Below are 13134 nucleotides of genomic sequence, written 5' to 3'. Positions count from 1 at the left end.
TGATACAGTAGGACCATGGTTAGTCCAAACCTCTCTTTGATACAGTAGGACCAGGGTTAGTCCAAACGTCTCTTTGATACAGTAGGACCAGGGTTAGTCCAAACCTCTTTGATACAGTAGGACCAGTGTTAGTCCAAACCTCTCTTTGATACAGTAGGACCAGGGTTAGTCCAAACCTCTCTTTCTGATACAGTAGGACCAGGGTTGGTCCAAACCTCTCTTTGATACAGTAGGACCAGGGTTAGTCCAAACCTCTCTTTGATACAGTAGGACCAGGGTTAGTCCAAACCTCTTTTTGATACAGTAGGACCAGGGTTAGTCCAAACCTGTCTTTGATACAGTAGGACCAGGGTTAGTCCAAACCTCTTTCTGATACAGTAGGACCAGGGTTGGTCCAAACCTCTTTTTGATACAGTAGGACCAGGGTTAGTCCAAACCTGTCTTTGATACAGTAGGACCAGGGTTAGTCCAAACCTGTCTTTGATACAGTAGGACCAGGGTTAGTCCAAACCTCTTTCTGATACAGTAGGACCAGGGTTGGTCCAAACCTCTTTCTGATACAGTAGGACCATGGTTAGTCCAAACCTCTCTTTGATACAGTAGGACCAGGGTTAGTCCAAACGTCTCTTTGATACAGTAGGACCAGGGTTAGTCCAAACGTCTCTTTGATACAGTAGGACCAGGGTTAGTCCAAACCTCTCTTTCTGATACAGTAGGACCAGGGTTGGTCCAAACCTCTCTTTGATACAGTAGGACCAGGGTTAGTCCAAACCTCTCTTTGATACAGTAGGACCAGGGTTGGTCCAAACCTCTCTTTCTGATACAGTAGGATCAGGGTTAGTCCAAACCTCTCTTTCTGATACAGTAGGACCAGGGTTAGTCCAAACCTCTCTTTGATACAGTAGGACCAGGGTTAGTACAAACCTCTTTTTGATACAGTAGGACCAGGGTTGGTCCAAACCTCTCTTTGATACAGTAGGACCAGGGTTGGTCCAAACCTCTCTTTGATACAGTAGGACCAGGGTTAGTCCAAACCTCTTTCTGATACAGTAGCACCAGAGTTAGTACAAACCTCTTTCTGATACAGTAGGATCAGGGTTGGTCCAAACCTCTCTTTGATACAGTAGGACCAGGGTTAGTCCAAACCTCTTTCTGATACAGTAGGACCAGGGTTGGTCCAAACCTCTCTTTGATACAGTAGGACCAGGGTTAGTCCAAACCTCTTTTTGATACAGTAGGACCAGGGTTAGTCCAAACCTGTCTTTGATACAGTAGGACCAGGGTTAGTCCAAACCTCTTTCTGATACAGTAGGACCAGGGTTGGTCCAAACCTCTTTTTGATACAGTAGGACCAGGGTTAGTCCAAACCTGTCTTTGATACAGTAGGACCAGGGTTAGTCCAAACCTGTCTTTGATACAGTAGGACCAGGGTTAGTCCAAACCTCTTTCTGATACAGTAGGACCAGGGTTGGTCCAAACCTCTCTTTGATACAGTAGGACCATGGTTAGTCCAAACCTCTCTTTGATACAGTAGGACCAGGGTTAGTCCAAACGTCTCTTTGATACAGTAGGACCAGGGTTAGTCCAAACGTCTCTTTGATACAGTAGGACCAGGGTTAGTCCAAACCTCTCTTTCTGATACAGTAGGACCAGGGTTGGTCCAAACCTCTCTTTGATACAGTAGGACCAGGGTTAGTCCAAACCTCTCTTTGATACAGTAGGACCAGGGTTAGTCCAAACCTCTCTTTGATACAGTAGGACCAGGGTTAGTCCAAACCTCTTTCTGATACAGTAGCACCAGGTTTAGTCCAAACTTCTTCTTTTTTTTGTTACTTCATTCACAACATTAATGGTCATGGCTGTTTAATAAATGTATCGTAGGTATTGGAGCAGTGGAGGATCTAGCACCACTGCCAGTGGCAGCTTCCCTACTAGAGGCAGCTTCCCTACTACTAGAGGCAGCTTCCCTACTAGAGGCAGCTTCCCTACTAGAGACAGCTTCCCTACTAGAGGCAGCTTCCCTACTAGAGGCAGCTTCCCTACCGGAGACAGCTTCCCTACTAGAGGCAGCTTCCATACTAGAGGCAGCTTCCCTACTACTAGAGGCAGCTTCCCTACTACTAGAGGCAGCTTCCCTACTAGAGGCAGCTTCCCTACTAGAGGCAGCTTCCCTACTAGAGACATCTTCCCTACTAGAGGCCGCTTCCCTACTACTAGAGGCAGCTTCCCTACTACTAGAGGCAGCTTCCCTACTACTAGAGTCAGCTTCCCTACTACTAGAGGCAGCTTCCCTACTACTAGAGGCAGTTTCCCTACTACTAGAGGCAGCTTCCCTACTACTAGAGGCAGCTTCCCTACTACTAGAGGCAGCTTCCCTACTAGAGGCAGCTTCCCTACTAGAGGCAGCTTCCCTACTACAGGCAGCTTCCCTACTAGAGGCAGCTTCCCTACTACTAGAGACAGCTTCCCTACTACTAGAGACAGCTTCCCTACTAGAGGCAGCTTCCCTACTAGAGGCAGCTTCCCTACTGGAGACAGCTTCCCTACTAGAGGCAGCTTCCCTACTACTAGAGGCAGCTTCCCTACTACTAGAGGCAGCTTCCCTACTACTAGAGGCAGCTTCCCTACTGGAGGCAGCTTCCCTACTACTAGAGGCAGCTTCCCTACTATTAGAGGCAGCTTCCCTACTACTAGAGGCAGCTTCCCTTCTACTAGAGGCAGCTTCCCTTCTACTAGAGGCAGCTTCCCTTCTACTAGAGGCAGCTTCCCTACTACTAGAGGCAGCTTCCCTACTACTAGAGGCAGCTTCCCTACTACTAGAGGCAGCTTCCCTACTACTAGAGACAGCTTCCCTACTAGAGGCAGCTTCCCTTCTACTAGAGGCAGCTTCCCTTCTACTAGAGGCAGCTTCCCTTCTACTAGAGGCAGCTTCCCTACTACTAGAGGCAGCTTCCCTACTACTAGAGGCAGCTTCCCTACTACTAGAGGCAGCTTCCCTTCTACTAGAGGCAGCTTCCCTTCTACTAGAGGCAGCTTCCCTACTAGAGGCAGCTTCCCTACTACTAGAGGCAGCTTCCCTACTACTAGAGGCAGCTTCCCTACTACTAGAGGCAGCTTCCCTACTAGAGGCAGCTTCCCTACTAGAAAACTGAGAGATCATCTTTTATCTGACGTCATGACAGCTGAATCAGCTGCGAGCCTTCAGTTTGCAAAGAGCCTTTTTGCCGTCCCGACGCTGCTCTGACAACGGGAATATATGAGATTTTCCATAAACCCTGAAATGGCTACACAGGAGGTTCAACCGAATGAGACTCTCACTAACCTAAAAGCAGAATCGGATACGTTGAAAACGAAGCTGGAGGACGAAAGAGCGAAACTGCACGATGTCGAACGTGAGTGGTGCTGAAAATGAGAGAGGAGAGGGGAAGGGAAGGCCCCTTGAATGGAAACATAATCTGCCTTCCAAATAGGATTGCATGACACATGTAAACACGACCATAATATTAGAATATATCTATATAATAGATATATATATTGTGAATTTGTCATATTGCTATTATTAGGCCACAGTGCATTGAATCGGTCATTTGAAGAAAATGTATTATTTTTTGCATAATTTGTACATGGTTTATTTGTAGCCATTTGCTCGTCCATGTTTTCCATCTGCAATTACACATATAGTCTAGGCTGTGGTTGAGATTTCTCCTTGTATTTGCCATTGACACTCAAAAGCACCGTTTTATTATAGCCTAGCCCAGATGGCGGTTTGTACCATTATTCATATTCACCCGTGATTTATGCTTGGCTGGTCGATCTGGTTGAGATCAGAGAGATTAATGTAACATCTCTAACCGTTTACTGCACGTTCATCCCCAACACGATGAGATGGATTATGGTAACCACAGGCAAACGTCGGGATTTTCGTCCCTATAACAACAGTACACTAACGATAGCTAATGCTAGTCCCCTATAATTTACCACTCTAGATTAGTTAGATTGATCCCAACAACATTTGATTGATCCCCTGCAACATTAGATTGATCCCCTACAACAATGCCCTAATGTCGGATATTGGTCCAGAATTTACCACTTTAACGTAGGATCTTGGTCCCTACAACAGTACACTAACGTAGGATCTTGGTCCCTAATCCCTACTACAGTCCACTAACGTAGGATCTTGGTCCCTACTACAGTCCACTAACGTAGGATCTTGGTCCCTACTACAGTCCACTAACGTAGGATCTTGGTCCCTACAACAGTACACTAACATAGGACTTTGGTCCCTACTACAGTCCACTAACGTAGGATCTTGGTCCCTACTACAGTCCACTAACGTAGGATCTTGGTCCCTACAACAGTACACTAACATAGGACCTTGGTCCCTACTAAAGTACACTAACCTAGGATCTTGGTCCCTACAACAGTACACTAACCTAGGATCTTGGTCCCTACTACAGTACACCAGGTGGCAGAGAAAGTGGATGGACTGGGCCAGTTTATCATGAAGACCCGGCGTACTCTGAAGGGACATGGCAACAAAGTTCTCTGCATGGACTGGTGTAAGGACAAGAGGAGGATCGTCAGCTCATCACAGGTGAGTGTTGGATTATATGTACAATTTTCCTGAAGTCCTAAACAGATGCATGAGTCGTCACTCCAGGCGGTCACTGTCCATGGTGCTGAAATGGATTGTAAACTTGTCATCGGGGAATTTGAGGTTCCTCCTAAACAGATGCATTCATGCCAGTCGTCTCCCTTGATATACTTATGGTCCATAGCGCTGAAATATTGTAATTTTTTTTTTTGGGGGGGGGGGGGGGGGGTTGTTGTTTCAGCTAATATGCACTGCTTTCAGTGGTTATCAAATGAATGCCATATTTTGTTGGAGATGTAGAGAATCTTACGCTTGTGTGCTACTTCTAATGTTTTTCCCCTCTTAACTTATCTTCAGGACGGGAAAGTGATTGTATGGGATGCCTTCACCACTAACAAGGTAGGGACTCTTTCTTCTCCCTCCACAAACAGTACGGCAGGGTAGCCTGGGGCGGCAGGGTAGCCTAGTGGTTAGAGCGGTTGGACTAGTAACCGGAAGGTTGCAAGTTCAAATCCCTGAGCTGTCGTTCTGCCCCTGAACAGGCAGTTACCCCACTGTTCCTAGGCCGTCATTGTAAATAAGAATTTGTTCTTAACTGCCTAGTTCAATAAAGGTAAAATAATAAAATAAAAGTAAAATAAATAAATAAAATAAAGGCACAATTGACTGGTTGGAGAAATAGTAAGACTTCTGTAGTTCTCTGAGCTGACATACGTTCCAAATGGCGCCCTATTCCCTACATAGTGCACTACTTTTTGACTAGTGCCCTATTGACCCTAGTCAAAAGTAGTGCACTATATTTTTATTTATTTGACCTTTGAATCCCATTTAAACCAAGGTCTCTTTTGCGAGGGAGTCCTGCATCTCACAATTACACAACAAACACAGTCCCGGAAGCACATTTGTTATTGGTTGCCGTCTGGGCCGCAGACATTGGTTTTCATAGCAAGTTTTATTTTAAGCCTTTCCTTAGCCAACATTGGGAATAAGAAGACACAATATTTCCTTGGCGGATTTGAATTCTGTTGTTGTTGTTGTGGTTGCTTATTTCTGTAAGCAGGAAGTTTCTCCCCTGAGTTTGATGATGTCATGGTGTTGAAGTCTCCCTCGTGTATTTGAGATGGATAACATTGCAGTTGTGCAGAATCACTGATCAAATCACCTTGCATACAAAATAACTATTGTGTGATCAAGATCAGAAATTCGGCGCCTCGTCGCCTTGATGAATACTTATGCCCTCAAACACGGCAATTATTTTCTAGGAGCACGCGGTGACCATGATGTTATATTGCTGATTGTACCTTTATAATGTCGTGTCCTCTAGGAGCACGCGGTGACCATGCCGTGCACCTGGGTGATGGCCTGTGCCTACGCCCCCTCTGGATGTGCAGTAGCCTGTGGGTAAGTCCCTATACTCCTGGATGTGCAGTATCCTGTGGGTAAGTCCCTATACTCCTGGGTGTGCAGTATCCTGTGGGTAAGTCCCTATACTCCTGGATGAGCAGTATCCTGTGGGTAAATCACTATACTCCTGGGTGTGTAGTATCCTGTGGGTAAGTCCCTATACTCCTGGATGTGCAGTATCCTGTGGGTAAATCACTATACTCCTGGGTGTGCAGTATCCTGTGGGTAAGTCCCTGTACTCCTGGATGTACAGTATCCTGTGGGTAAGTCCCTGTACTCCACCCAGACGCTCCGTTTCTCCACTGTGCCACTGTGCTCCTCCTCCCCGGTTACTGTAACACACAACTGTTGATGTTAAAGACGTTATAAATAAACATTTGATTGATCGATTGATTGGATTTCAGTGGTCTGGACAACAAGTGCTCTGTGTACCCTCTGTCCTTGGACAAGAATGAGAACCTGGCAGCGAAGAAGAAGTCTGTCGCCATGCACACCAACTACTTATCTGCCTGTAGCTTCACCAACTCAGACATGCAGGTTAGACGAGACACCTCTTCATCTTCTTCCTTCGTCTGATGTAATGATTATTTGTTGTACATTTGTATATTTTGTTATCGTCTTTATCAAGGTTTCTGTATTCGTTCCTATCTATAACTCATTGAATTACTTGATTACTGCTAAATCAGTTGACTTTCCTATAGCAAATAAATTATGGCAAATCACAGCCTGTCATACTGTACTGTACTTGGAAAGAACTTCTACGCTTGTTTAATAATTCACAACAGTCAAATGTTCCCCATTGGATATAGTTAGTCACATGCTTTAGCCTCGGCCAAGACTCTTCTATTTATGGGTCCGTGTCAGAGAATTCTGAATTCTGAATTCTGAACAATGGTTTCACTCTGACCCTGCTATTGGTAGTAGTGTGGTTGTACTTTGCTCTCTGGGAGCCGTTTTCCCTGATGTATTCAATATAGAACCTGCAGTGACAATTATTTTTAGTCCTGAAATTAGACTAATATAGGGTTTGTGAAACCAGTCCTTGATGTAGATTTATGGGGTGAATCCTAACCTTAAGTCTAATTTTCATTGACATTCAATGGATGACTCAGTGGCAGTTAGTATTGTGTTGCGATCCCAAGATGCAGTTTGTGACGAAACCCTTGTCTTCCAGATCCTGACGTCGAGCGGAGACGGAACCTGTGCATTATGGGATGTGGAGAGTGGTCAGCTGTTACAGAGTTTCCATGGACACGCCGCCGATGTTCTATGTCTCGACCTAGCTCCTTCTGAGACCGGCAACACCTTCGTCTCTGGAGTGAGCAGACAACTAGTAGTATTTCACTTAGTCTCACAATGAGAAATTGTGAGAGAAAAAAAAAACCCCAGCATGACTGCTCCTATAAGCCTTCTTTCTCCCTCCTCTTTTCACTTAAAAAAAATATATATATACAAAAAACATACAGTCCTACTGTAACATACAACATTCCTTTCAAATTGTTATTTTATTTTATTCCAAGAGATTTTAAATGATAAGCGGAAACAGATGGAAGGGCACCATAGTGATGAAATAGTGGCGGGCTTGAGATTCCCTCCCTTGCCTCTAGGGGGCATGTGTGGTCCAGACTGCAGAGAGACTGTGTTGCATTTTACATAATGTTGATTATTTTCTACTTTTTTTTAACCCCCAAATGACCTTGAGGTTAAACCCTCTTTTGTGAGGGTGACCTGTCAAAAAAGTCAGCAATTAATGTGTGAATCCAGAATCCTCTTATGTGTGTCTCGTGCAGGGCTGTGACAAGAAGGCCAATGTATGGGACATGCGCTCAGGCCAGTGCATCCAGTCCTTCGAAACCCACGAATCAGACATCAACAGCGTCAGGTGAGGTCACAAGATATGACTTTATTCAAAGCGACTTATACCACTTGTCAACACTGACAGTGACATGTATTAAATGTTAAGTAGGAGTACTCTACCCTCCCGTTTGCTTGGGTTTCTTATATTACCTGGCGTTTGTCTCCTTCCTTGGCATCAGGTACTACCCCAGTGGAGATGCATTTGCTTCAGGCTCCGATGACGCTACAGTAAGGCATCATCCATATAATTTACTGCTTGATCACATGTTGCCTTTCTATGTCAAAGTTCATGAAGTCATTTCTTTGTAGAAAATAATAATAATAATTTACCCCATTTGCGGGGAAAAAAGAAAAGAAATCTAAACATTAACAAGCATTGTTTGTTTCAGTGTCGTCTCTATGACCTGAGGGCAGACAGAGAAGTGGCCATTTATTCCAAAGAGAGCATCATATTTGGTGCCTCCAGTGTTGACTTCTCTCTCAGTGGTAAGACGCAATACCCTTAGGGATCGAGTCAATCCATAGCGAATAAAGCCCTTATTCTACTCGCCACATAAAACAAATGATTTCACTGATCAATTTCACTAATTAAACCCATAATGATTTTGCACTAAATTAAATTCATGTTATTTGCTGTTGAATAAGAATAGCTTGCTTTCACATGAACCTTTTCATCAAAAATGATGTGTTACGTTTCTATTGGTTGAAAGAGGACGTGTTTTTTCATTCTTCAGGCCGGCTACTGTTCGGTGGCTACAACGACTACACCATCAACGTGTGGGATGTCTTGAAGGGGACGAGGGTGTCCATCCTGTTTGGACACGAGAACCGTGTCAGCACTCTGCGCCTGTCTCCTGACGGAACGGCCTTCTGCTCAGGGTCATGGGACCACACTCTCAGGGTGAGGGATAGGGGTTATCACCTGGGTTACCTTCCCAAAAGGACCCCACACAAAATGTTGCACATTCACAGAAAGTCACTTTCACATCTAAAACAAAACAGGAATGGATTTCAAATGGGGTTCTGAAAGACACCCACCGAAAGTTGGCACGCAACTAATAAGAAGGGTTATAAGAGACACACACAATGAATGCTCACAACATTTACCTCAGAGGTAAAACTAAAGGAAATCAACAAACTCCAATTTAGGATAGGGAGTAAAATGAATATGGAGCCAAACAAACAAGGGGAAAAAACAAAACTATTTTTGGCTAATTAAAGTGGAAGCGCTAATGTGAGGGTGTAGCTTTACCAACATATCCTCTCTAGCTGACGCACTGGGCCAGCGGGTCCTAACGACCAGCTGGTTCCAGCACAGGTGAAACTCATCCTGACTAACGAGATCACTCTCTGGGCCAGCACAGGTGAAACACATCCTGACTAACGAGGTGACTGCAATCAGTGTGCTAAAGCTAACATGCTAACCAACCTAGAACCTGTAACACCTGCTACTGTCTGTCTTATCCTAGTTTCTTCTTCTTCTTGTCTTTCACTGATGCCCGTGCCCTCTTCATTCTATTTCATTAGAACAGCATCATTTATTACTTTTGGTCCATAACTTATATAATTGTAAAAAAAAAAATAAACATTTCAGTAATTTTCTATTTCTATTTTTCAATTTTAGATCTGGGCTTAAAGAAGACGAGAATGACACAGAGGAGGAAAAAACGGTGAAAAGTGAATTCCGTGGTAGATAGATCGAGCCAGTTGTACATAAGAGACAGACATGTCCCACTCTGCTTGAGTACAATCATAGACGTCATAAACTATGGCGACAGATTTTTCAATGCGAATATTCTAAAAATCCGCATGAAGAAAATATACCCATTTTCCCCACCAGGGGGGGTTTCCGACAAATTGACTTGTGGATAAAAATAAAATAAATTAGTGCGTGATGACGTAGTGCACACTATGTACTTTTTAGCTTAAGTTTTCATGTACTGAATAAATAAAATCTACAGTTCAATGTGTTTCCGTCTTATTTTCAACTCTACTGGTTTGTTTTGTTACAACAACAACTGAAACTGTTGTGTTAAATAGCAAATGTGTCTCCTCTGGTAATGGCACAGGCGCTCCAGCCAACTGATCGCGGATACAGTGCTGTTAGGCTAGTTTACGGGATGAGATTATTATGGATAAGAGCGAGAATATTTTAACATATCATCATGTCACCAGAATAAGACCCTCAATATTTATTGGAAAGTAGCATCAAGCTCCTCACCGTGCACTTTCACGAGACAGTGAAGTTCATTTATTTAATCTGTAGCCTAATAAACTACCTAGCTAACATGATGCTCAGATGACAGACACTAGATAACACCTAGCTAATGTGGCCGATGTGAAATGGCTAGCTAGTTAGCGGTGGTGCACGCTAATAGTGTTTCAGTCGGTGACGTCACTCGCTCTGAGACCTAGAAGTAGTTGTTCCCCTTGCAGAGGGCCGCAGCTTTTGTGGCGCGATGGGTAACGATTACACTAACATGATGCTCAGATGACAGACACTAGATAACATGATGCTCAGATGACAGACACTAGATAACGCCTATCTAACATGATGTTCACATGACAGACACTAGATAACATGATGTTCACATGACAGACACTTGCTAACACCTAGCTAACATGATGTTCACATGACAGACACTAGCTAACACCTAGCTAACATGTTCACATGACAGACACTAGCTAACACCTAGCTAACATGATGTTCACATGACAGACACTAGATAACATGATGTTCACATGACAGACACTAGATAACATGATGTTCACATGACAGACACTTGCTAACACCTAGCTAACATGATGTTCACATGACAGACACTAGATAACATGATGTTCACATGACAGACACTAGATAACATGTTGTTCACATGACAGACACTAGCTAACGCCTAGCTAACATGACGTTCACATGATTACACAACACTTTGTGATTTGTCACACAGTCTTTGCACTGAAATGGTTTCTCCCCATTGTGAGTCCTCATATGCAGTTTCAGTAGGTACTCACTTATTTAAATTCTTAGACTTATGTACTTCTGTTCATGCAATTGTTTTGATGATCGTATTTGGATAATTTTGTGTAATTATTATATATTATAGTTTAGTGTATATACAAAATAATATCAATTTTTTAAAAATGTTTATTATGTTGTTGTAGTTGCCTTATTTGGGATTTGTCTGTGATTTGAAGTAAATACAAAAATAAAAACGCATAATGTGTTTTTACATACTATATGTCAATGATGTCCATGGTTGATTGGACAATTTAAGTTTTGTAGAAAAAAAACTAGAAGTGGAATCACTGTCCTTTGACAGCTCTTTGGTCTTGGCCATAGTGGAGTTTGGAGTGTGACTGTTTGAGGTTGTGGACAGGTGTCTTTTATACTGATAACAAGTCCAAACAGGTGCAATTTATACAGGTAACGGGTGGAGAACAGAGGAGCCTCTTAAAGAAGAAGTTACAGGTCTGTGAGAGCCAGAAATCTTGGTTGTTTGTAGGTGACCAAATGCTTATTTTCCACCATAATTTGCAAATAAATTCATTAAAAATCCTACAATGTGATTTTCTGGATTGTTTTTCTCATTTTGTCTGTCATAGTTGAAGTGTACCTATGATGGAAATTACAGTCCTCTCTCATCTTTTTAAGTAGGAGAACTTGCACAATTGGTGGCTGACTAAATACTTTTTTGTCCCACTGTATCTTGGTATTTGTCACGCCCTGAACATGATGTTCACATGACAGACACTAGATAACATGATGTTCACATGACAGACACTAGATAACATGTCGTTCACATGACAGACACTAGATAACGCCTAGCTAACATGATGTTCACATGACAGACACTAGATAACATGTTGTTCACATGACAGACACTAGCTAACGCCTAGCTAACATGACGTTCACATGATTACACAACACTTTGTGATTTGTCACACAGTCTTTGCACTGAAATGGTTTCTCCCCATTGTGAGTCCTCATATGCAGTTTCAGTAGGTACTCACTTATTTAAATTCTTAGACTTATGTACTTCTGTTCATGCAATTGTTTTGATGATCGTATTTGGATAATTTTGTGTAATTATTATATATTATAGTTTAGTGTATATACAAAATAATATCAATTTTTTAAAAATGTTTATTATGTTGTTGTAGTTGCCTTATTTGGGATTTGTCTGTGATTTGAAGTAAATACAAAAATAAAAACGCATAATGTGTTTTTACATACTATATGTCAATGATGTCCATGGTTGATTGGACAATTGAAGTTTTGTAGAAAAAAACTAGAAGTGGAATCACTGTCCTTTGACAGCTCTTTGGTCTTGGCCATAGTGGAGTTTGGAGTGTGACTGTTTGAGGTTGTGGACAGGTGTCTTTTATACTGATAACAAGTCCAAACAGGTGCAATTTATACAGGTAACGGGTGGAGAACAGAGGAGCCTCTTAAAGAAGAAGTTACAGGTCTGTGAGAGCCAGAAATCTTGGTTGTTTGTAGGTGACCAAATGCTTATTTTCCACCATAATTTGCAAATAAATTCATTAAAAATCCTACAATGTGATTTTCTGGATTGTTTTTCTCATTTTGTCTGTCATAGTTGAAGTGTACCTATGATGGAAATTACAGTCCTCTCTCATCTTTTTAAGTAGGAGAACTTGCACAATTGGTGGCTGACTAAATACTTTTTTGTCCCACTGTATCTTGGTATTTGTCACGCCCTGAACCTTAGAGAGACGTTTTATTTCTCTATTTGGTTAGGTCAGGGTGTGATGTGGGGTGGGTATTCTATGTTTTGTAATCAGTTGTACAACTGAATGCATTCAACTGAAAGGTGTCTTCTGCATTTAACCCAACCCCTCTGAATTTAACCCAACCCCAACCCCGACATCCACGGCATCAACGCCCAGGGAACAGTGGCTTAACTGCCTTGCTCAGGGGGCAGAACAAAATATGTTTTACCTTGTCAGCTATGGGATTCAATCCAGCAACCTTTCAGTTACTGGCCCAATGCTCCTACCCCGCAAGGCTACCTGCCACCCCAAAGAGCAACTGCAAAAACTTGCAGTGACTGTAGTAAAACCTTTATGACCTTTGATTACATGATTTTTGTAAGTTCGTGCAAGTCGGACAATTTTTTATCACCACAATGCAACACAATTTGAAAGGCAGTGAACAACGATGGTCACAAACTTGACTAAACTGATGCACTCGAACTTGCCATTTACTGAAGGCAGGCGGTTATTGGCGCTTCGGTCGACTCCAATAAAATGTTGTA

The 13134-nt window shown here is 42.7% G+C and overlaps 1 protein-coding gene across 1 annotated transcript; it reads left to right on the top strand.

The window, feature by feature from the left end:
- Positions 1-2875: 2875 nt before the first annotated feature.
- Positions 2876-9821, top strand: gnb5a (G protein subunit beta 5a). The gene is made up of 11 exons (XM_036969247.2): positions 2876-3392; positions 4458-4594; positions 4952-4993; positions 5919-5995; positions 6403-6535; positions 7173-7316; positions 7789-7880; positions 8035-8083; positions 8245-8341; positions 8590-8756; positions 9480-9821. Exons 1-11 carry the CDS (start codon positions 3257-3259, stop codon positions 9489-9491), a joined length of 1086 nt encoding a protein of 361 aa, XP_036825142.1. The 5' UTR covers positions 2876-3256; the 3' UTR covers positions 9492-9821.
- Positions 9822-13134: the final 3313 nt, after the last annotated feature.

The sequence above is a fragment of the Oncorhynchus mykiss genome, chromosome 4 (genome assembly GCF_057628025.1).
Source record: "Oncorhynchus mykiss isolate SJ-2025 chromosome 4, ASM5762802v1, whole genome shotgun sequence".
NCBI lineage: Eukaryota > Metazoa > Chordata > Actinopteri > Salmoniformes > Salmonidae > Oncorhynchus > Oncorhynchus mykiss.
The sequence above is the reverse complement of the archived record's forward strand: the minus strand, read 5'-3'. Positions and strand labels throughout refer to the sequence as shown.

What these genes read in the sequence shown, in the direction of transcription:
- gnb5a (XM_036969247.2), top strand. Translation starts at nt 3,257, where the DNA reads ATGAGATTTTCCATAAACCCTGAAATGGCTACACAGGAGGTTCAACCG. An exon ending in TCAGACATCAACAGCGTCAG is followed by an intron (nt 7,881 to 8,034) that starts GTGAGGTCACAA and finishes CCTTGGCATCAG; the next exon opens with GTACTACCCCAGTGGAGATG. An exon ending in TGTTGACTTCTCTCTCAGTG is followed by an intron (nt 8,342 to 8,589) that starts GTAAGACGCAAT and finishes TTCATTCTTCAG; the next exon opens with GCCGGCTACTGTTCGGTGGC.